The 23,320-nt window shown below is 41.9% G+C and overlaps 4 protein-coding genes and 3 non-coding genes across 7 annotated transcripts; 4 read left to right on the top strand and 3 right to left on the bottom strand.

Annotated features, from left to right (window-relative positions):
* Positions 1-3,716: 3,716 nt before the first annotated feature.
* Positions 3,717-7,525, top strand: fkbpl (FKBP prolyl isomerase like). The gene is made up of 4 exons (XM_006785684.3): positions 3,717-3,852; positions 4,672-4,830; positions 4,918-5,216; positions 6,754-7,525. The coding sequence occupies exons 2-4, from the start codon at positions 4,674-4,676 to the stop codon at positions 7,414-7,416; spliced, it is 1,119 nt and encodes a 372-aa protein (XP_006785747.2). The 5' UTR covers positions 3,717-3,852; positions 4,672-4,673; the 3' UTR covers positions 7,417-7,525.
* Positions 7,526-8,143: 618 nt separating this feature from the next.
* trnaf-gaa (transfer RNA phenylalanine (anticodon GAA)) lies at positions 8,144-8,216 on the bottom strand. The gene has a single exon. It is a non-coding gene; the product is annotated as a tRNA-Phe (tRNA).
* A 3,675-nt stretch (positions 8,217-11,891) lies between these two features.
* Positions 11,892-13,359, bottom strand: ebp (EBP cholestenol delta-isomerase). The gene is made up of 5 exons (XM_006785685.2): positions 13,235-13,359; positions 12,761-13,061; positions 12,583-12,619; positions 12,374-12,504; positions 11,892-12,274 (listed from the first exon to the last, which is right to left on the bottom strand). The coding sequence occupies exons 2-5, from the start codon at positions 13,056-13,058 to the stop codon at positions 12,054-12,056; spliced, it is 687 nt and encodes a 228-aa protein (XP_006785748.2). The 5' UTR covers positions 13,059-13,061; positions 13,235-13,359; the 3' UTR covers positions 11,892-12,053.
* Positions 13,360-13,899: 540 nt separating this feature from the next.
* On the bottom strand, positions 13,900-13,971 carry trnah-gug (transfer RNA histidin (anticodon GUG)). Its single transcript has one exon. It is a non-coding gene; the product is annotated as a tRNA-His (tRNA).
* Positions 13,972-14,379: 408 nt separating this feature from the next.
* On the top strand, positions 14,380-14,451 carry trnae-uuc (transfer RNA glutamic acid (anticodon UUC)). Its single transcript has one exon. It is a non-coding gene; the product is annotated as a tRNA-Glu (tRNA).
* A 326-nt stretch (positions 14,452-14,777) lies between these two features.
* Positions 14,778-17,099, top strand: vma22 (vacuolar ATPase assembly factor VMA22). The gene is made up of 5 exons (XM_006785686.3): positions 14,778-15,033; positions 15,352-15,455; positions 15,552-15,664; positions 15,742-15,921; positions 16,658-17,099. The coding sequence occupies exons 1-5, from the start codon at positions 14,914-14,916 to the stop codon at positions 16,858-16,860; spliced, it is 720 nt and encodes a 239-aa protein (XP_006785749.3). The 5' UTR covers positions 14,778-14,913; the 3' UTR covers positions 16,861-17,099.
* Positions 17,100-18,014: 915 nt separating this feature from the next.
* On the top strand, positions 18,015-21,835 carry si:dkey-109j17.5 (zinc finger BED domain-containing protein 4). Its single transcript, XM_006785687.3, has 5 exons — positions 18,015-18,609; positions 18,892-19,149; positions 19,269-19,528; positions 19,624-20,230; positions 20,418-21,835. The coding sequence occupies exons 1-5, from the start codon at positions 18,460-18,462 to the stop codon at positions 21,258-21,260; spliced, it is 2,118 nt and encodes a 705-aa protein (XP_006785750.2). The 5' UTR covers positions 18,015-18,459; the 3' UTR covers positions 21,261-21,835.
* Positions 21,836-23,320: the final 1,485 nt, after the last annotated feature.

Here is a 23,320-nt window from a genome sequence, read left to right as displayed (position 1 = left end):
GTCTGAATTACAAGGCTGTGGACCAAGACCGCCTTTGCTTTGTATTGATCTGTCTGAAAGCAGCACATCTAAGACAGTGAGAGCAACAGCGTACCAGATATGCATCATGTTAGTGGTAAAACATTGTCACCAGCTCTCTTGAACCTATAATTTCAGTGGCTCTAATCAGCCATAGGCTCAGCCTTGATCTCCACTTGACCTGGAAACCTTAATAAATTGCTCTCTTTGATTGACACCACATTTGTGCACTATACTTTTTCCCAGTGGCCCAATACGTTTGTGGCTTATCTTCTTTTTTGACTTATCATTTTTGAACACAGTCACAGTGTGGAGGAGTCATGAGATTTCCTTTAGCATAGCTAGACTTTCCCATGCGTGAACAAGCATGGGAACCACTTAGTATAAAGTTCTGTCTTCGCACTGAGCTAACATTTTAAAATCTGATCCTATTGTCAATGTTTCTCAATAGGAACAACAAACAGGCCAGAGGGAGCGAAACCAGCTCCGGTTAAACACTCAGCGACGGCGGTGTGTGCAGCAGTCCCTCTCCCTGTGAGGGATAAACACTGTGTCGTGTGGCCCGATCTGTTTACGAGTTCGCCTCTGGCCGGCCAGGGTTGCCGAGGTTTTGTATGTGTGTGTGAGAGTGTTGGGGAATGTGTGATAGAGGGATTACAGGCGAGCTAGCCGTCGCTTTCATGAGGAAAAAAACAAACACAAGCAGAATGCTAGACCTGCTCAGTGCATAGAGTTTATGGTTGGGAAATTAAGTTTTTGGCAGACTGATTCTCTCATCAATGCACAGTGTTGATGAGTTACGTGGTTGAGCTTCAGTCTAGGATGAGCAGACAGAATAAATAAAATGTGGGGCAAAAAGTAGCCTGTGTACACCCACTGTGGGGGTTGTTGCTAATAATCAGAGGTTAACAAATAAACACACATACACAAACAATGCAGGTGTTCTCTTGTTCTCTGGAGACGATCTATCCTGTTTCCTTTGTTCTGATTTTCTCTTTTATCTCATCTTTCCCGGCAGATTTGTCTTTTTTTGTTCACCTGTCATATTCCACCTTTTCCCTGAATGACGCATGTTGAACCCCTCGGAGAGGCGAGCCGAAGTCGTACCAGCCCTCCTGGCAGTGCTCAGCTCTGGCTCCTGATTCTGCAGCTGTTCCCTGGAACCCAACTCGAAGCCGGTTTTACCGCCCTTCTAGGGAACGTGGAGCGGCCTGGGATACATGCTTCTGAACTTACCCACAGGGATGTTTCACAAGAGGCCAGCTGGGAAGTCAGTGGGAGCCAATAGGAAGGTGAGGGGGGTTGAAGGAGAAGGTCAATACCAGAATCCGAAGAGAGTTAAGAGAAAGAATTGGAATGGGTAACGGATGGAGAGAGATTAAAGAGGCTCCGCTTCTGGTTCTGGTTTGTGTGTGAGAACACCAGAAAAGATGGTGAGGTAGATGACGCACTTTTGATTTTGTTGTCATAAATGTATAATGACAGCTTCATTTTTTCACGTTTTTAAGCCATTTCATAAGAATGCAACAGTCAGCAGGACAACAGCTCACTTCCAGAATGCAACCAGAACTTTTCATATGTATCTCCTCTCACTGGGGTGGGATGGTGGCAGGATGTCACCTCTGAGCAAGAAGTCCAAATTCACTGGCACACTGGAGCCCTTCAGTGTGGACTTTACATGCTCGCCACCATGTAAGTGCCCCAACATGGGGTAGCTGGCATTAAGCGGTACGTGTTTTTGCCACTTTTGCAAAAATAACATACTCTGCACACAGATGTGCACATTTAACCACAAGTCCTCAATCGTTTCGCTGCCCAATCCATCAGTGGTAGTTCAGACCTCCATCTGAAAATAAAAATTAATGTATAGATGAAAGACTCTATGCTGACGTGATATTCAGTGCCCTGTGATCACTGAATCTGTTGTAGGCTAAACGCTGTGTGAAGAGTTTTGAAGTGAAATCAGCAAGGAAATAATTAAGAGTCTCCTGTTAGGATTATATGTTTGGGTCTTTGTTGAAAACTTTTATATGCTTTCACCTTTTGTATTCAGTGAAACAAAGCATTTTTTCCCTTTTCTCTGACTCTGACGATTTAAAAAACATCACATTGCAACAAACTGAAACTAAAGTACATTCAGCTGGTCAATAAAGAGGGCACGGTTCTACGATGTGGTCCATACTGTACTGATCACAGCTGTGTTATATTGCTGGTGAGAGAGCGACCCCTACTGGAAAGTTGTGTCTTTACAATTTTCAAACATTCTGAGTTGCTTTGGTGCAATTCTCAAATCCTGTGCATCATCCTACTGTTATGACAATTGTGAAATATCAATGATTGGGGGGGGGGGTTAATCATTCCAATTTTTTATGACTTAACCAATCAACTTTTTCCTTAATGATATGACCTCATTGTTTTGTATTTCTGACCGATTAGTTAGTAGTATTAAAAATTAAAATGTTTTGGTCCTCGCAGGGACATCAGTGCATGGGCGTAACTTTGTGCTGAACATTGGGGGGCTCAAGATCTCAGTCTAAATAAATAAATAAATCTAGGTAAATTCCAGATAATTAAACATGCTGCTATTTTGCTGGTAATAACTGAAATGAGTGAAGAAAAACAACAGCCTATTTATGTAAGATAATTCATCATTTTGTCAGTCTGCCCCAGGGCAGCTGTGGCTACAACTGTAGCTTGCCTCCACCAGTGTGTGAATGTGTGTGTGAATGTGTGTGTGAATGGGTGGATGACTGGATGTGTAAAGCGCTTTGGGGTCCGTAGGCGGGACTAGTAAAAGCGCTATACAAATACAGGCCATTTACCATTTACCATTTTATTGTGGGGGGGGGGGGTTTATATTGGCTGGGTCTGATTATTGGGGGAAAAAAATAATAATAATAATAAAATTAACTTTCTGAGATGTGAACTTCAGAAATGTGTCAGACATACAGTCCTGTGAAAAAAATCTATTTGCATGTTTATATTTGCCATAGTCATTTCCAATTATGATAATTCCATTCTGTAAATACTCCAGTTATCTTTGTCTAATATTAAAATTTGCCTGATGATCTGAAGCATGTAATATTGACATTTTTTATTACCTAAAAAAAAGTAATAAAAAGTCCATCCATCCATCTATTCGCTTCCGCTTATCCTTTTCAGGGTCGCGGGGGGCGCTGGAGCCTATCCCAGCTGTCATAGGGCGAGAGGCGGGGTACACCCTGGACAGGTCACCAGTCTGTCGCAGGGCCAACACACAGGGACAGACATTCACATTCACTCGCACATTCACACCTAGTGGCAATTTGGATTTTCCAATTAACCTATCCTCCCACCGTCCGAAGCCGGAGTACCCGGAGAGAACCCACGCAAACACGGGGAGAACATGCAAACTCCACACAGAAAGACCCCAGCCTGATGTTGGAATTGAACTCAGGACCTTCTTGCTGTGCGGCAACAGTGCTAACCACCGTGCTGCCATAAAAAGTATTTAATTTTAATCATTTGAAGTATATTTGCAGGTAACACATGATTGCTTGGGTTTTTGCCCACCTGCAATACCTTCATAGCCCACGAGGGCGCGTAAAGGAGCCTATCGCTGAAACAGCCAACATAAATATACTTCAGTGCAGTAGGGGGCGGAACATAGCAGTTGCCTTTCATCCGCCACTACACACAAAGAAGAAGAAGAAGAAGAAGCCGCACTAACAGAAAGCGAAGAAGAAAGCGATCACTGTAAGGTGTTTGTTTTCGTGTCATCACTGGTCATCTGCCATCTTTATTTCTTTTAGATTAATGGAATAGCAGATACCAACTTTTATGCATTTGTATAAGGTAAGTTGGACGTTTGTGAGCTATAGGCACCAACTGACTGTCGCTCGTATAATGTAGAATAGTTAAATTCAGGTCCTGCGGACTTGCACGATAGCTACCTGATGCTAGTTATTGTTCTAACGTTACTGGGGCGTGTTAATGTGCGTGCTAGCTAAAACAGTGCTATCTATCAGTAGTAGTATTGGCGACGCTTAGTTGAATACCCCTGACCTGTTGGTGATTGTTGTCAACAGTCAGCTTTGTAACATTGCAGTAATAATAGTGTGGTTGCTTAAATCTAATGGACTTGCAGTGTGCCCTTAATAAGAATCATGCAAAGGTTGTATCCAGCAAAGCCCTGACACAGGGCCTGAGAGAGGTGCAGTAAGTGTCCGGTAATGGTTTTGTGCGGCATTTGAGACAGATGTGTTGTGAGTTTCTCAAAATTGAAGGAAATATAAATGCAAAAAAGTACAGTCAGATTTTGATCCATCGTGCGCTATCAGTTTGAAAGGATTTGATTCACAACAGCTTCATTTTTCAGAATTGCAATGATCCCAAACACACTGCAAGGCACTAAAAGCATACCTGAATAGAAAAACACACAAGTATTCTGAAAAGCAGCTAACATCCAGAGAAGAGCTTTAAATGTCCTATAAAAAACCTGGACAAATATTCCTGAAAAAGTAAAGAAATGAGAAAAGCTTGGCTAACAGACTTCGAGCTGTGTTGAAGAATAAAGATGGTCGTGTCACGTGACCTTACAAAGCTGTTTATTGTCTTAAATGAATGTATGAACATAACGTGTGGTAAACTTTTCTTTCTTATTATTTTATCCAGTGATGGAGCCCGATTACCCTCCAGAAACACTACATACTGAAAGTGATCATGATAGCGTTTACAACACCTCCTGGGTCTCTGTGTGTCCCCGAGGCCTCTGGAAGGTCCACCAAAAGCGATTAAACAGTCAGCAGACAGCTGATCCAGCAGATGTAACAGGTATGATACTCTTCTAACATTTGTTCCTTGTTATAATCAATGAGTTTTCTTTACTCCAGCTAACAAATGTTTCTTTGTATCTTACAGCAATTTCATCAAATAATTGTCCAAGGTTGGGTTCGCTGTGTAGAGTCCAAGTGCGTCTCAAAGCTAACAATGATGAAGCAGAGAATGTAGCATGTGAAAAAACAGGTGAGAAGCTGCCAGCCCAGCCTGATCTGTCCACCGCTGAACTTACTGAATCTGGTACCACACCCTTTGTGAGGTGTAAAGACTCTGTGCTGCAGGTCCCACTGGGTGACTGGACAACACTGAGGCTTGGGGATGGTCAGTGTGACATCACAGAGGCGTGTTTGGAGGGAATGAGAGCTGGGGAGAAGTGTGAGGTAAGATTTAACTGAGTATTGAAGTCTTTGTTTCGGTATTCTGTTTTTTGATGGATGAGGTAGAAAAAATAAATGTATAGATGGACACGTGAACTTCAAGAAATAAGAAAAGCTTAAAGTGTATTTGGTGTCACAGAAACAGGAGTATTTGAAAACCTTCTTTACAGTTTGTATTCTGTACTATATGTATTCTGGGATATCTGTCTTCAAGTCCACTGTATCAAGTCTGGGATCAATCTATCTTAGCTTGCAGTAAATGATAACCAATCAGACATCAGGGTCAGTTGACGAGCCGCAGTGATGATTTAAATTAGTTCTTGATTCCCTGCAGCAAAGGAGCCATGAAAAAATTAATTAAATAGACAAATAACAATGTATTTGCCACTTTCATTCGATCAGGAAATACTTCTGATTGTAACGAGATTAAAAATATAGCAAAGAGGAATACTTATACAGTCTAAAGTCTCTTTAATTATAACCATGTCTATACCATCACAGTCAGTAGATTTTTTATTTTTAAAGTTTTCTACATTTGCTACTATTTCTTTCATGGTAATATCAGCTAAGAATATAGAATTAACCACTCTACTTTCTCCTTTCCAGACTTCGTCATTTTTTCTAATTAAATTTGCTAAAGTAGGTCCAACATTTACAAAAAAGGAATTAAATTCGTTTGCTGCTTCAGTCTTGTCATCGACAACTTGATTATTCTTAAAGAAATAAATAGGCCGATCTGAGGGTGTGTTCTTGTTACCTAATACTTCTTTAAAAATATTCCAAATGCCCTTAATATTATTCTTATTTTCCTGAAAAAGTTTATTATAAAAGTCTTTCTTGGCTTTCCTCAATACTAATACCAACTTATTTTTATAAACTTGATATTTCATTCTTAGTTCTCTGTGTTATATAATCTCTATATAAATTATTTTTCTTTTTACACGCATTTGCAAGACACTTAGTTATCCAAGGTTTCAAATTCTTATTCTTTTTCTTATACTTAAATGATTCTCCTTAATCAGATTTTTTAGTTCTTTGATTTGGTCCATCATCGACAGAAGTATTCCTTGTTGCTTATTTACTTTTACAATTTCAGACCTCAGCGAGTTAAGTGAATGTTTAATCTCCTCCAAATCTTCTTCCACTTTCTTCATCTTTGCCATTTTGTAAATGTCAGTCTTAGTTTATTTATTTGCCCAAACAAGGTCTATAACTGGAATTATTTGGAGTTTAACACCAAACATCACGGCACCACCGCGAGGACGCCAGTCCGGCTGTGATTACGCCCACCATCTTATCTCCGGTTTCTCAAATTGATCTCTAATTTCTGGCTGACCATCATTTGATAGCTCATCCTAAAACACAAATTTCTCTCAACCTGTGTAAATACTGTTTTGTTTAAATGATCTTTCCCTTCATCTTTCTTGATGAAATCGCGATGGCTAAATGACCGATGCTCTGTCGTGTTTATCCTTGGTTTTGTTTTTAACTGTCAACCATGTAAAGATGAAAGGTCTTAACATTGTGTTTTGCTACCCAGATACAACTTTCTCCTTTGGAAACTGGACCAGATGCTGCTGTTCCCCACCCCTCACATGAAAGCCTTCCCTTTTTTGCCACAGTGGAATTGCAAGCTTTCACACCAGGCAAGGAATCCTGGGAGATGTCTCCTGGTGAAAAATGGGAATGGGTCAAGTCGCACAAGGACAAGGGCGGAGTGAGATTCAGGAGCGAGGATTTGTGGGGGGCCGCGGACAGCTACAGCAAGGCCATGAAACTAGTCATCACTCTCTGCAATCACGTTAGAGATGTGGCGAAAAAGGGATGGGAGTATGAAGCTGAGGAGCAGAGAGAAGCAACTCTTGAAACACTTTATCCTTCAGCTGAAGAACTCAACAAAATGAAAGCTGACCTCCACTCCAACTTGTCCCTGTGCCAGCTAAAACTGAACCAGCCAGAGCGGGCTAAGGCCAATGCTGCTAAAGCCACTCAGCTGGAACCCGGCTGTGCCAAAGCCTGGTACCGGCTGGGGAAGGCATGCCAGATTGTGAATGAATTGGAAGAGGCCAAACAGGCATTTAGGAAACTGCTGGAGCTGCAGCCAGAAATGCCTGCTGCTCTGAAAGCGCTTAAAGATATTGCAAGTAGAGAGAAAGCAACAAATGCACAGCTGGGACTGAGACTAAGCAAAATGTTCAGCTAAAGATAAAATATCAGTAGAGAGAAATGTGTCTTCTCATGATTCCCCATTAAATGTAAGTGCATTAACAACCACTGCCTCGGTCTAAAATAAAGCCACTGTGATTCATGTTTCTCCTCCAACTCTGTTCTTCCTTTCTTGTTAGAGATGCACAAAGGTAGAAATCACATGTCAGAAGGTTTATTTGGAATTGTAGTTGCAGGAGAAAGAGGCAAATGACACCATGACAACATTTCTTTGTAGCCCATTTTTTATATTATGGTCTACATCAATTTCCTCATTTCCCCCTATTTTTTTTTTCAGCTTTAAAAATACCTTTAAAAATGCATGGATAACAACAATAATTATATTTTAGCGTTATAAATATAATTTTGATAAAAATCCTCGTTCACACCGGTAGATGAACCACGCTAACATAAGAAATGATTTTGGTAGTTACCAGTGCTGTTGATTCAGGGCAGAAACCCTACACTGGGTGGTGGTATAATTTTTCTTTTTTTTCTTGTAAGAGAAAAACTTCCGTGTGAACTTTGACCCTAAACAGCCTCGACACAGTTTGCAGCACATTTCACGCTAATAGATTCACATTTTTAAGGTATTTTTACTGCTGTCAAATGTAAAATTAGGACACAAACCGTGTGTGAAGTGTTAAAACAGTAAAACGTTCTTGTACGTTTTACTCCCCGCCGGGTGGAAAGCCGACACACCCAAATACACGGTTGCATCAAAATGCCGAAACCCGGGATCGAACCAGGGACCTTTAGATCTTCAGTCTAACGCTCTCCCAACTGAGCTATTTCGGCACACGATATTGTGGGGTTATCAGGGGCTACAAACTTGTAAATTGGCTACAAGGCAAAAAAAATGTTTTCATTGATGATATGTGATTAGTTTGAGAAGAGCTTAGCCTGTGTTAACTCATCGAGTTTACTACGTGACGTGATTTAGCCCCTCAGTTGTATGGTTCCGTTTCACCCACGTGAATATACTTAAACCTACATTATGCATTCCCGTTAAGTAAAACGTGGACTTATTTCAGCTTGGTTTTAATTATCTTCCGAATTTAAGGGCGAATGTCTTTAAATAAGTAAATCGCTGCAGTCACATGTGAAGTCAGTTTGGTTCAAACAAATGGTTCAAACATGCATAAGCCCCAAATGTTCATTATGAGCTGGAAATGGTGTAATCCACTAAAGTCTATAATGTTGGACACGTGACAAAGAAATAATTCAGTCAATTCAATGTGAAAAAATTAGAAATTTAAAGTTTTTGTCAAAATGTTCGCAAGAACAACATTGTGTGGTGGACCACTAGAGGGCTCCACTCACACCCAGTGTAAAGAAAGTCTGTTGTTGTGTTTTGGAGCGAAAAGTAGTTCTGTTGTGATGAGGAATAAACCAGGAGTTTATGTTTGACTTTATGTTTACGTCTGTGTTTACCTCCATAATAGCATTTCTAAACATACTAATTACATTAAGAAATATAATTATTTCAGGAAAAAAAAATACTGGGATCAACCTTTTTACCCATCTAGTCATAACACAAACCACTGCTGAGCAATGATATGCTTTAACTTTGTTAACGTCAAAGCTTGTAAAATCAAGTTAAAACTGAGGGTTATCTTCCAGTTTACATACGTTATAAAAACCTAAGCGAGGTTTTGAGCAGCCACTTGAGAAAGCATCGGTTTAAATGTGAGAAAAGCAATCGTTGATGCTTACAAAGTGTTCACTGCTTCCAAGTGCAGCAGGTTGAGGGTCGCAGGCGCCAACAGACTAAATAAACTGATCCGCAAGGAGAGTAATTTGTTTGGATGGAGCTCAGATGGATGCTCTCCAAGATAAAGACAATGCTGGATACCTCCCACGCAGTCCATGACATGCTGGCTGGTCACAGGAGCACGTTCATTGAGAGACTGAGATTACCAAAAAGCGCCTCTGAACCACACAGGAAATGATTCCTGTCCGTGGCCATCTCCCTGTACAACTCCTCCAGCTAATACACTATAAACACTGCAATAGTTACACCCTTTCTGCACACGCGCTTTTCTACTCTGTAATAGTCTTGTCAATATTCTTGATATTTATTTATAATCACCTCTGTTAATTCTTGACATTTATAATTGAGTGATTTGTATATATTAGTGCTATTTCTTAAAATTGTAAAATCCGTAACATATTGTATCGTTTAAAAAGGTTAGTCTGTTACTGTTACTGTCTTGGAGCAACTGTAAGCCAAATAATTTCCTTAGGGATTAATAAAGTATTCTGATTCTGATAAGCACTAAGAAGCTGGAAGAGGTCCACAGACAAGACCGGGAGAGGTATGAAACTGAAGATTTTAATGACTCTGGAAAGAAAACTCGTGAGAGATGTTTCTGAAGATCCCAGAAAAACTGACAAGACACTGAATGACTTAGCCAAACTGGGAATTTTAGTCTCAAAGAACACAAGTAATAGAGCCCTGAACAGGAATCCACTGTGCGGTTGCCACCTTCACTTCTGCTGAAGAGACTGAAGAATACTAAGGACAACCTGGGGAAAGATTGGAAGCACATCATTTTTATTAGTGGAGACAAATCACTTTGACAAAGAGCTCTGTTTGAAGAAGGGAGAGGCTTACAACCCAAAGTACATGATGTCCACAGTGAAACATGGTGGTGGGAGTATTGCTGTGATTGTGCTGGGATGCTTTAATGGACTTAAGTGGTCTGGAACGGGAATTTTGTCAAGTTGAAAGGAATCATGAAGAAAGAAGGATATGTGAAGATTTCAAAAGAAAACCTCAAGTAGTCAGAAAACTGGGTCTGGGATATCACTTTGTCTTCCAGCACAGCAATAACCCACAACATACATTGCTCCCAGTCTACCCCTGGAAGAACTACTTCCAGAAGTCCAAGTTGAAGATAAGAACCTGGCCTGCACAAAGCCCTGATTTGAATTCTTCTGCAAATCAAATATGAAGGTTGGGATGGCTACAAGAAATTACTCCAGCAAAAAGGATACACAGTTCACTGTTAGCATCAGAGCAGGCTAATAATTTTCATACTGGTAATTTTGGTTCATGTGAAATCTCTTCTTCTTCTGTGGTTCACACCACCCTCACCCACATAGAGCAGAAAAATTCTTACATCCGTATGCTTCGTGGACTTCTCATCTGCTTTCAACACAATGATCCCACAGACACTTGTTGATAAATTACGGACTCTGCTCCTCACATACAAGGTCTTAAATAATCAGGCCCCATCTTATCTTAATGACCTTGTAGTACCATATTACCCTATTAGAGCACTTCGCTCCCACTCTGCAGGCCTACTTGTTGTTCCTAGAGTATTTAAAAGTAGAATGGGAGGCAGAGCCTTCAGTTTTCAGGCCCCTCTTCTGTGGAACCAGCTTCCAGTTTGGATTCGGGAGACAGACACTATCTCTACTTTTAAGATTAGGCTTCAAACTTTCCTTTTTGCTAAAGCATATAGTTAGGGCTGGACCAGGTGACCCTGAATCCTCCCTTAGTTATGCTGCAATAGATGTAGGCTGCCGGGGGATTCCCATGATGCATTGAGTTTTTCCTTTCCAGTCACCTTTCTCACTCACTATGTGTTAATAGACCTCTCTGCATTGAATCATATCTGTTATTAATCTCTGTCTCTCTTCCACAGCATGTCTTTTATCCTGTCTTCCTTCTCTCACCCCAACCAATCACAGCAGATGGCCCCGCCCCTCCCTGAGCCTGGTTCTGCCGGAGGTTTCTTACTGTTAAAAGGGAGTTTTTCCTTCCCACTGTCGCCAAAGTGCTGCTCATAGGGGGTCATATGATTGTTGGGTTTTTCTCTGTATCTATGAAGCGCCTTGAGGCGACTTTTGTTGTGATTTGGCGCTGTGTAAATAAAATTGAATTGAATTGGACTGAGCTCTACAGGGACACCTGTATCATGAAGGACCCCACTCACCCAGCACACTCACGCGTTGTCCCCTCAGGCAGGAGGCTGAGGAGCATTAAATGCCACCAGACTGAGAAACAGTTTCATTTCAGAAGCTGTGAGACTTCCCAATGCATAATGGACAAGAACTGTTATTGTAGCACCTTAATCACTACTGACACTTACTGACACCGCCACTTTATCAGTGCTGGTCATCATGCCCTCTTGCTGCTACATTTCTACATCCATACTGGTGCAAAGGTTGTTGCTGTTTTTCTATTATGTTTTATTTAGTTATCACTTTTTAAATTCTTTTTCTTTTCGCTCTGGGATCATGTTTCGTTCCACCTCATGGAAACATGTGATGCAAATGACAATATAGCTTCCTTGAATCATTTTGTTTCTGTGCAATAAGTAAAATAATGTAATAATGTAATCCAAAATAAAATGTGTTTGTAAAAGCTGTGTTTTAATGGGAGGGGTGATGAATCTATCTTCATCTGCATCGTAATGAAATGTTCAGTCTGATCATATAAATTATAAAAAATATGAGAGAAAATGAAAGTGGTCACATGTGGTTTATTTTGCTCTTCTCAGAAAAGAAGTTGCCAAGTAAAAAAAAGAGAAAAATCACAGAACTATTACTTTGCTGACATTCATATTGATAAAGTCTCATAATGACGGAGATGTAATGTTGCCCCCCTCCCATACACGCACACACTCAGTTCTTCTTATTCTTCTGTGACTTTGTGCTGTCCGTTTGCCTCTGGGCTGCTGACAGATGTTTCCATGCATCCAAAATGAGCGCCAGCGGTATGACGATCCACAGGGTATTCATAGACACAAAGTAGAACCAGAAGTAGATTGGATGTCCCAGCTCGCTGTGGGCGTAGCCATCTCTGTGCTCTGTGAAGAAGTAGAGCACCGCTCCATATGCCTGGCCTGAGTCAGATTACGTGAGAAGACAAAATAAAGCTACAATTTAGCAACAATTTATTTCCATCTGAGGTTGACATGAAGAAAGCTTCTGTCCCGTCTTACCTACTGAAATGATGAGCTGCAGGAGAAATCTGTAGGGCTTATTGGTTAAAAAGGCATAAACAGCCCAAAAGCTGAATGGACCCCACAACCAAGCAGTCACAGTCTCCATACAAACAGTAAAGTTATCAGCACTAGAGAGAAAAGAAACATCAATCGCAACTTTTTTAAATCATTTTTATGCACAAAATTGAGAGCAGAAATGAACTTACATTGCATATCGACTGTCCCCCTTGCAGTACTCTTTCCCTGTGAGAGGAAAACATAAAACACATTGACCAGATTTTACACACACACACACACACACACACACACACACACACACACACACACACACACAACAGGTAGGTTATGCATTTTTCTAAACACATGCTCTCCGTTAGTACTCACACAGCTGTGACAGAAAGCGCTGATCTCCTGGAATTATATCATAATATAGCGAGAACCAGCCCTCGATTACACAGTGGATGAAGCCACAAACAGCAAACCAGCACACAGCCAGGCGCCTCCATGCGCCCAGCCTGCTGGTGGCCTGGCCGGTGATCAGCCAGGTCACCAGCATAAACAGCCCAGACACAGAAAACAGAAACACCAGAATTTCTGACATCGATCGATCGTTGGCCACATAATTGGGAATTGAAAGGTCTCGAGGCCAGTAAGGGTGATGAGCTGCTTTAGAGGAGTCCATTATCTGTTTGAATACAGAAACATAATCAGCACTAGACTTAAAAGTGTAGAGTTAAACATTCTCTGTATTACTATTACTGTATTACTGTATTATATTACATTCTGTTCTAGTTAATTCACAGAGTTAAAAGTGTAACGTTTTATGTGAGAAGTTCATCAGTGCGCTTTTATCCTTACCGTAGATGCCACCAAATGGGTGTTCAGCTCCACGGGTAATTTGACTTAATACACAGCAGGTCAAAGATCCACTGCTATCTAACATACCCGTGCACATAAACTCAAACGAGGAACTCCGTGCTTGGGGGCCGTTACCTGTGGATCACAACAGCCAATCAAACATCTTTAAGCATAGAGCTATTGCACATGAGATCTACTGGCTCACCGATTGGCTCTTCCTCTCGGAACATGGCCGTTGTCTATGACATCTACCAATGAAAAGGGATCAGCCCTCTTTTTCAAGGCGAAAGTCATACAATATTTTAGCGATTGATAAAGGGTAGAAAATGGCCAATCAATCTTCAATCGGAAGATGCTCCGATTGAAGGCCATGATTATCTCGCTGATAATGATTTAGTAAGGAAATATTTACAGTTAACCTTTCACTCGCATGGACTGAAAATGACGAGAAGCAAAATGTAGCTGAAGTAAAGCCCTCTTAAATATACAAACCTAACGTGGAATGTACCCATGTGATATCCGATGATCATTTGGTCTAAATCAGTTAAAGGACAAGACTTGTAATTACCCTAAGAACCTTACATTTTTACTTTAAAGTATACGAAACAAAATTTACGGCAGAGTAAGAAAAAGAGTCGTCCCAAGCCGTGCCAGGGATTTATCCCTGCCGTGACCCGGATTCGAACCGGGGTTGCTGCGGCCACAACGCAGAGTACTAACCACTATACGATCACGGCGCGCTACTGGGAGACATGCTGAATAGTGAAGCAGAAGCGTATATGTAACTGTGTGAGCTGCGTCATCAAACAGTGGTTTGACGTCTCGCGGCAGACGACTGTTATTTAAAGTGACGTGGTGACCGTGTGCGGATCTGCTTTCCGTTAAAAATAGTTTAATTAATTAATATCTTAATGTGAGTCCTGCATAAATAGTTTCTTTTTAATACTTAGAGTCGTTTTCATCTTACCTAAATTTTTTAAGCTGTTTTTTTAATCAGTTCTTCAGATGGTATCTGTCAAAGCCACAAAAAGGAGGAACAGTAGTAAATATTAAATGTCACTTACATGCTAAATATATGTACAAATAAGTCACAGTTTCATATATATATCCTTCATCTATAGAGATGTAGTCTCGGACGTTGTCGCTCCCATATGGTCTAGCGGTTAGGATTCCTGGTTTTCACCCAGGCGGCCCGGGTTCGACTCCCGGTATGGGAACTTCGTTTTTTTTTTTTTAAATTTAGGTTTTATGGTTTTGTCAAATTTGGAACAAAATGTTTTGTATTCATACTTTTATGAGATTCGACAATTTACTTAGTGACTTAGAAAGTCACTGACTGTAAAACAGCAACAAAAATTTATGGGAAGGGTAATCTTAACAATATCTCAATATTATTGCTTTCGTACAGCGTTTCTTCGAGTCCATTTCCATAACAGTACATAGGATTCCAGGACTCATAAATGATTCAAAGTCACACTTCACAAGTATATCAGCGATATGTTTGGTATTAGTATTTTCTGTATGTTTGATATATGAACACGTGGTGTATACCACGTGGTTACGTGTCACATGATGGTACACGGAAGCACGGAACAGATTCTGTTCGGTTTACTCAAACGTTGTAAAATAGCGGTAAAGATTACCTGCGAAGGAGACTTAAATTGGCGCAGAGAGTGAGTATGGGTGTGTCAGAATCAGAGGAATCTTCTTTGTTACTGGACGAAAAGCTGCTTCGTTTCATGGAGCAGCTGGAGTTACTGGAGGAGAAGCGAGCCACTTTCAACTCTCTCATAGAGCAGGTACCTGTAGTGTCCTTGTAGATAAATAGCCAACATAAGACATTTAGGTTCAATTTTTGCTCCCTAAGAATGTGTAGGTAAAAATATAGAAAATAAATCAAAATGTATATGTGGCATTTTGGGCTGTAGGTGTTATATAATGGGAAATATCTTAGTGTGGTATATTAACAGACTTTAGGGCTATGTTGACTGTGTTTAAATTCCATAAAAAGCCATATAAGGATTTTCAAAATAAATTTACGCAAAAAAGGTTTGTAATAAAAATGCTCTTTTTTTACATTCTGCCTGTATAATCTGACTTTACCATTTTCCCCACAGGGGTGGTTTTCTATGAGCAAGGCACGATATACGATGGGAAACAAACAAGTCTCTGCACTTCAGTATGCAAGTGAGATTGAGCCACTAGTCTGTGTTCAAACTAGGTGAGGAATCAGTAATTTTTATGAAAAATGAAAAGTCTGTTGATCACTTTAATTTGTTTAAAAGGCTCTTTTAAAACTTATATTTGTATGTAACAGGGCACTGGACAGTGGTGAGGTGGAATTCACCACTGAAAGATGTACACAAACGTGTCGTAAAGAGTCTGGAAAAGATCAGAGAGCTATAGAGGATATAGGACCTCAAGAAGAAGGTGATGCAGTATTAAAGATGTGTGTCGTTGATGTCTATTATTAACTCTGTTATTGATGACAGTATTTGATTTACAAGGTGTCAGGAGAAGAAACAGACCAAAAAGAGAGATCGGAGAAAAAGAGGAAAGCGAGAGCACTGGTAGCGAGAAAGCTCCAGCTGGAAAACGTGACCAGAATCCTCAGCAAGACCCACTGAAGTGGTTTGGAGTTTTGGTGCCACAGTCTCTAAAACATGCACAATCATCTTTCAAGCAAGGTATGTTACATGCCCAAGGACATCTTAGTGTTATGGTTTCAGGTGAAACCTACTCTGCCTCAACTATGGATGAGATTATACTTTCAATGTCTGCAAATAAGCTAGGGTCTGCTGTCATCTGAGATGGAAATTTCACGACCGGATGGTGAGCACGAGGGTCCGTGTGAATGCAGAGAAATTATCTTACATGTGTCCCAGCTGGTTGACTTCACAGAAGTATAACAGGAACAATGTGGAGTATGATCAAGGCTTTGAATTTGATTCATATGTGCCAATATTGCCATCTCAAAACAATGCAGCTAGAGAGATCGCAACCACAAACACAAAAAATAAACAAATCTACAAAACTGACGATATGCATGTATAGCTTTTAGGAAAAAATATGCTACAGAGAAATAAAACACAGGAAAACTGAAAAACATAAAGAGAACACGTGCAATATAATCTGCAGCACATAAAATGCCTTTTTATTGTGTCTATTACCATGTAATGCAAGACTCTAGATATGCAAACCTTAACTCATATGCATATGAATCAAGGTTTGCTTTGTGCAGCTTGTTAGATATGAATAGAGGTTTCCAGAGTCCTGTGCATACTCACAGCACGATGGCTACAGCTTCTGTTGCATAAGTAAATTTGGATATGGGCAAAGATATTTCTTGAAGGTAGGAGAAAGCTCCTACTGTTCTGCTGCTCCACCACTCACCAATTTAATTGTTGTTTTCTGTCGTTACAGTAATAGAACTGTCTGCTGAGATCGCAGCACTCCAGGCTGCAGTTTTGAGCGCCAGACAGGAGCTGAAACACAGCTTGCAAAACAAGCACACTCCAGGGGAAAGGCTCAGCAACTCAGCTGGACAAGGTAGCAGACATAATACTTCTGCTGAGTCAAAGCAGGAGGAGGCTGAAAAACAGCTTTCAGCCCAGGACAGTCAGTGATGATACTTCAGGGGCTCGTTAACTAAAAAGAAGCTTCCTGGTGGAGCTGGAAGAGCAGATCCCAGCAGTTCAAGCTCTTTCTGTGGAAATCATTGGTGATTTATTTATTTGATCTCTTTGTTTTCCTTTTAATTGAGATGGATGTGTTTGTGAAAATGGTCTTATTACACAAAATCATAAAATGTTAGCAGAACCTGTTTAAATGTTTTCAATAAATGGCAAGCAGTGCTTTGACATAAGGCTGCCTGTTTTTGTGTGTGTGCTGTAACTAATTACTTTATTAATAAAAGTGTAACTTCTTTATTTTATCAAACACAATACATTAATTAAAAAAAGTTCAGGGTTGGCAGCTTGTGGAAATGTTTCATAGATGTTTTCATTTTGATGAAATACATTAGAAATAGTATATTCTCTGCATTTCCTTTCCAGACGTTTTGCTTATGGAGCCCAAAAATGCTGAATACTAAAATGTAAAAATATATCGAGTAATTATATACATAAAATATACAAATGAACCAACAATTTTTGAAAACGAAATCACATTAAATTAAAAAATATACCTCAATCATGCCCTATTTATCATTATACTCTATATATATATATTTATATGTATGTATATATATATATATATATATATATATATATATATATATGTGTGTGTGTGTGTGTGTGTATGTGTATATATATATATATGTGTGTGTGTGTGTGTGTGTGTATGTATGTATATATATATATATATATATTATACTAATAAAGTGTCTGAACCTCTTTGTGTTGACTACTGTATTTAACAACAAGTCGACTCACATTTACGTCCCACGTCTCCGCAAAACCCCGTTTAAAAACACGAAAAGCTGAAAGATGTGTTTTGTTGTGTTTACTAAATATTATGGAAAGTAAAAGTCACCGTGATTTAGTTGTCATTAAAATGCGCTCATCATGTTTCATATGTAAAACACGACACGATGCTATGTGCAAGTCAGTAATGTGTGTTTTCTATTTATATGTTTTCTATTTATATTATTAACAAGCCAGAGACGCAGACCTAATTTACATTTTTGGGGGAATGATGCTCTACATCCGGAGAAACTCTGGCTGTTATCATACCGACATGAGCATAATTGAAAACATTTGACCGAGCGCCACCACCCTCCGATGCCAGCAGTTTCACTGGGGACAGCCGAACATTACCGGGAACTACCGAACTGGGAACCGAAAGTCCCGTTTATTGTGTGTACTTCCTGGTCCAATTATAATACTCGCTATATGCCTCCGTGAAACGCAGCGCTTTGCGTCCGAACGACGGATGGGAGCGCAGAAACAACGGATGTGGCCTCAGTGTTATTATTGATGTGTCCAGACATCCGCAGCAGACTGTGCAGCCTGATCGTGGCCGATTTTGGACGTGCGAGCGACGCAACTCCTGCTCTTTTGTCTGCGCAACTGGGAGCAACATTTGTGATGTGTGATAAGGGATTGAGAAGTAAACACTCAGGCCTGCGCTCATGATCAGAGGCGAGGTGAGATTGATACCTCGGACTCAGATTGCCCTTGATTGCAAGTTGATTTCACTCCGGAGCGGAGGAACTGTCTGCTCCAATGGCGTCAGTTTCCAAGGTCTCTATCCTGGATTACTTTAACATTGTGTTCGAAGGGGAAAATGGAAAAATCGAGTCCAACTGTAAGGCTTGTGGCACCAGGATCCAGGCGAAACGGAGCGTCACGTCCAACTTCGTAACGCACCTTAAGGTAATGGTTTCCGAATAAAATTGTACATGTGGCTGTTAACATCTGGCTCATCTTGTTCTTGTCAGGATCAGCAGAAGCAGCTGGCTGTATGACAGCTCTGGAGGATTAGCTGTAAAAACCTGACTGTACAGACAGTCTGTTGCTTCTCTGCAAGGAAACAGAGTGAAGGGGAGGGGGTTACCTATACCTTATCATCTCCCACAGAAATGTACTCAGCATGCTGTGTAGAGGTATAGAAATGAACTATAACAACCTCATGCTCCTCTGTCTCTCTCCCTTCAGCGGAAGCACCAGGCGATGTATGATGACTTTGTCAAAAGGAAGGATATGAAGAGAGAGGGCTACTCCTCTGCTTCCCTGCACAGTTTCAACGCCAATGGAGGGAATACCCGCTACACACTCCCTATTAGTGCTGGAGTGGGAGGAGGAGGTGGAGGAGTAGCGAGTGGAGGTGTTGGAGGAATGGGAACTCTTGAGGGAGGAGTAGGAGGAGGCTCTGGAGGAGGGGTGACCAAATTTGACAGACATGATCCACGTCAGGTGTGTTGTAGCCCGTTAGCGCTGGAGCTTGCGACGTTGCAAGTGTAACAGATTTATTGAGTAAAAGCATCAGCTATTTTTAAAAAGTGTAATTTGTGGTGTTTCTTTTTAAACTGCAGGTTCTGATTTCCGAGGCTATAGCTAAGATGATCGTGCGTGATCTCCAGCCAGTGTCCATAGTGGAAAATCAAGGCTTCAGAGAGTTGCTTCAGCTCCTGGAGCCTCGTTACACCCCTGAGCCTCAGCATTACATCCAAAGCCAACTTCTTCCAGCCTACGCCTACCAGGCCCAGCTGGCCACCCGTCAGGCCTTGGCCTCAGCACACGCCCTTAGCCTCAGCCTGGATCTCTGGAGAGGATTATCTGGAGTCACTTCAGGGTAAGGAGGTAAAACAAGCCAGAAACTACAAAATGGAAACTTGGTTTGAATCCCTTTACTGAAGACTCCACGTCTCTCTCTCTCTTTCTCTACAGGTACCTTGGTGTCACCTGCCATTTTCTTACATCTGAGTGGCAAATGCGCTCAGCTCTCCTGGCGTGCCTTCCACTGACTGGTGGCAGCTCTGGGAATCGCATACTTTCCGAATTTGATGAAGTATGTCACTCTCATGGCGTGTCAGGCAGAGCATTTCGTGTTGTGGCAGACCCTCTCCTGCCGACGAGAACGAGCGGAAAGCCATGCTGCCTTCCCGGTTTTCTGCTTTCACCTCCTCTCGGCAACGGCCAAGATGGAAATGATGAAGAAGAGGTGGACAGTAGTAACAACGTGGAGCGAGAAGAGATCAGGAATGGCCACGGCGACGCTGGAGAAGAAGGAGAATGGGAATACACGTGGGAGCAGGGTTTGGGCGTTTCTCGGGTGGACTGTTTCTCTCGCTCTCTTGAACAGTGTGTCAGGGAAGGGCTGCGCTCTTGTCCACAGCTCTCGTCCACGCTGGCAAAGGCAGCCTGTTTCTACAACTACATTACCTCTGCCGTCCCATCTGAGAAGCTCAGCCAAGTGTTCGATGGTCCAGGGTTGATGATGGGGGGACAAGGGAATCTCCCAGAGGCAGCACAAGACTGGGCTGCTCAGCTTAAGGCGAGTTAAAGTTAGGGTTACATATTATACTGAATTTATTATCATCAGTAATGTCACCAAATAAACAGATTGCATCAGCTTCAAACATTTAACATGAGCAGTATGTTAAGTAGAAGGTGCACAAATAAAGTGTGGCTACCAAAATAAATGCTTAATAGCATTAATGTATTTGTCTGCTTTGATAAAGGTCCTGCGGCGGCTGCTGGACTCTGTGGACTTCCTGGAGGAGATGAGCGGTCCAGGGGAACTGGGGCTGGGTGGGACAGAGAGAGCCCTGCTGAGGGAGTTCACGGACACTCTGGAGCCCTTCACTGAGGCCTGGGATATGGTGCACGGAGACAGACAAGCAGACGCGCAGACGGACAGACACGTGTCTATCAGTCTCGCTCTGCCTTGTGTTCTCGGCCTCCGCAAGCATCTGTCCGAGACGTCCACCCCCCACTGCCCCTCCCTGGTCGTGGGCCTCAGCCAGGCTGTAGAGCGTCTCCTTGCGCCTATCCTGGAGAACCCCCTCTACATCACTGCCACCACCCTGGACCCCCAGTTCAAACTTACTTGGAGCAGTAACCCTGACTGGCACAGACAAGTTCTCATAGAGGAGGTATCCAAACACTCCACAGCCTCCAGCCCCGTAAATCTCAACACAGACCTTCATCCACAGTCCCACACTCCTCCTGCCCCAGCTCCATCACCGATCTCCTCGCTCTCTCGGCCCTGCAAGTTGTTCTCTTTCATCAAGCAGAGACCCACAACACAGGCCAAGAGCCTAGAACAGGAATTGGCTATCTACCTACGCGAGGAACCCACAGACGAGGAGGCGTTGCATTACTGGCGACGTAAAGCTATTGACTTCCCTCTGCTTGCCCAGGTGGCCAAGAGAGCTTTCACCATACCTGTTTGTGGTACTGTGGTGGAGAGCATTTTCACTACAGCTGGACGCTTTCTGCTGCCAGAGAGAGGCTGTGTCTTACCAAAGAACCTGGAGACGCTCATCTACCTCAAAGCCAACTACAGATTATTATGGACTTAGAGCTCTTTACACTTGCAGTAAAGTAACTTCTTGGACTCTAACCTCCATACCATTCTAAGGGAAACTGAGCTAGCACGATAACATAATCCTCATACTGCACATGATTTCATATCAGAATGAATCACCAAGAAGAATTTCAGAGCTGCAACTCATTTTAATCCTCAAGATCGGTTTTCCCGGCTACAGCGGGCGTGGATGTCTGCTTCCCCTCGTAGCCTACAGACTATCGCACCACATGCTGTGGACTGAGTTTGCTGGAAGCAGATCAATACTAAAGCATTTACTTTGACGTTATTTTGCCTGATCAGGGTCTCCAGACAACCACAGATCTCCCTCTTTCTCATGTATCCATCAGTCAACACTGACGAACCAACAATAACCAGCTAGTCAAGTTTTGCACACTGTAGCAACTCGTGTTTTTTTAGCCTTAGGTTGTGATTCATTATGTCGATGCTATTTTTAAAGGAAGACATCAACTGCTCAACAGTTTGTTAATACGCTGTTCAGTCTTTGTTTTAACTGTGTGTGTGCCTCATCACTGGGAGATGATAATAAATTAGTTTCACTTACTTTAACGCTGTGGGTGTGTGCAGTTTGCAGATGTCAGTGAATGCACGACCTCATGTGACACGCCCCCCCCCCCCCCCCGACTTACGAAATGAATTCGTTCCAGAGGGTTTTTCATAAGCCAAAATCTTTTGTATTTATTTTGAAGAAGACATGGATTGTGCTTCATGTGTATCATTTTGACCCTTATTTATATCCTCTGTCAATCCGTCAGAGGAGAGGTGAATTTCATTTCATTTTTATTATCAGCACCCCCCCTCCTCCCTTTTTCAATTTCATGTGAACTTTGAGGAAGTGAAATGGGTTTGACCCTGTGTCTGTCACAGAAGACTAGCAAGGAACGACTGTTTGTGCCATGGCAAAGATTTCTCTTTGTTGAACTTCACATAGATATTTTGAAATATTTTGCAGAGCATCCCAATGAAGGAAAACAGGGGATAAAGTCATGTGTGTTAGCCTTTTTTTGCTTTCTTACTCTGGGCTGGGCCTGCAGGGAGGCTGGGTAATTGCAATAATTCCATTACAGTTAAATTTGAGTCAGCAGGCAGGCAGCAGTCACATCCTGCACCCCCTCCCTCTTCCCTTATCACAGGCAACAAGCCTCACAAAATCTTATTTCTAAGGAACTGAGAAATAAATGTCAGGACTGCATGCAGCTACTGTACATTTGTTCTATAATACCACATTAAAGGGATGAAGCGCTTCAGTGCCTCAATTAAGGAGCTATGATCAATAAGGTAACCATAAACAACAGCATCAGTCTGAAGATGAACCCTGATAGTGCTCTCACACGGCTTACATCTATTTATTATTATTACCTGCAAAAAAAAGAGAAAAACCAGTGTAACAGTTTTTGTTTTTGAAAATCAACGTGCTAATCTGTGGGCGAAACAAAGACTTCCCCTCATAGATCATAATTATCAAAGATTGCTGTGATCTTAATGATCATCACCCCGGGACGTCTCTGGATTTAGATATGGAGCTCGATATCTGTGTGGACGTGCCACCGTGTTCATCTTCGAAGCGCGTGTTTTCCCAGCTTTCCATGGGTGTGTTGTTGTTGTTCTTTGTTAGTATATGTGGAGCAGCTTGAGGCCCCCACCTGCCCCTCCCCTCCCCAGCTGTGACAGCTCATCCATTTGAGTTAGACGACGGGCTGGGATGCAGCCCTGTTGGTAATTGCCTCTGAAATGAATTACTTGGCAGACAGTGAGACCGGGGGAGGGGGAGGAAATTGTAATTGAACTGCCCCCTCACTCCCTCCCTCGTCCTTATACCTCAAGTTATTACATCTGCAGTGCAGAAGGACGTTTTCCATCCGCACACAGACACACAAAATGCTCACACCCTTACAAAACCAATTCTTCCCCTGCACGATGGCCTCAGCAGAGCACCATATTGATGCAGGGTGATTTCATAGATTGATTGTTCACGGGCACATGCACACTAGGCCACTGCACACGCTCGCACTCTTATTCATAGCACAGAGACAA

This window comes from Neolamprologus brichardi, chromosome 20 (assembly GCF_056152115.1).
Source record: "Neolamprologus brichardi isolate AB-2024 chromosome 20, ASM5615211v1, whole genome shotgun sequence".
NCBI lineage: Eukaryota > Metazoa > Chordata > Actinopteri > Cichliformes > Cichlidae > Neolamprologus > Neolamprologus brichardi.
Note: the sequence above shows the minus strand (reverse complement) of the source record. Positions and strands in the feature narration are given on the sequence as shown.

Bases quoted from the DNA above. Each gene is read 5' to 3' on its own strand.
- fkbpl (XM_006785684.3), top strand. From the start codon at position 4,674: ATGGAGCCCGATTACCCTCCAGAAACACTACATACTGAAAGTGATCAT. The intron at 4,831-4,917 runs GTATGATACTCT...TGTATCTTACAG, and splicing joins TGATCCAGCAGATGTAACAG to CAATTTCATCAAATAATTGT. The intron at 5,217-6,753 runs GTAAGATTTAAC...TTTGCTACCCAG, and splicing joins GAGCTGGGGAGAAGTGTGAG to ATACAACTTTCTCCTTTGGA.
- ebp (XM_006785685.2), bottom strand. From the start codon at position 13,058: ATGGACTCCTCTAAAGCAGCTCATCACCCTTACTGGCCTCGAGACCTT. The intron at 12,505-12,582 runs GTAAGTTCATTT...TTTTCTCTCTAG, and splicing joins GGGGACAGTCGATATGCAAT to TGCTGATAACTTTACTGTTT. The intron at 12,275-12,373 runs GTAAGACGGGAC...AATCTGACTCAG, and splicing joins GCAGCTCATCATTTCAGTAG to GCCAGGCATATGGAGCGGTG.
- vma22 (XM_006785686.3), top strand. From the start codon at position 14,914: ATGGGTGTGTCAGAATCAGAGGAATCTTCTTTGTTACTGGACGAAAAG. The intron at 15,456-15,551 runs GTGAGGAATCAG...TGTATGTAACAG, and splicing joins CTAGTCTGTGTTCAAACTAG to GGCACTGGACAGTGGTGAGG. The intron at 15,922-16,657 runs GTATGTTACATG...CTGTCGTTACAG, and splicing joins ACAATCATCTTTCAAGCAAG to TAATAGAACTGTCTGCTGAG.
- si:dkey-109j17.5 (XM_006785687.3), top strand. From the start codon at position 18,460: ATGGCGTCAGTTTCCAAGGTCTCTATCCTGGATTACTTTAACATTGTG. The intron at 18,610-18,891 runs GTAATGGTTTCC...CTCTCCCTTCAG, and splicing joins ACTTCGTAACGCACCTTAAG to CGGAAGCACCAGGCGATGTA. The intron at 19,150-19,268 runs GTGTGTTGTAGC...TTTAAACTGCAG, and splicing joins ACAGACATGATCCACGTCAG to GTTCTGATTTCCGAGGCTAT.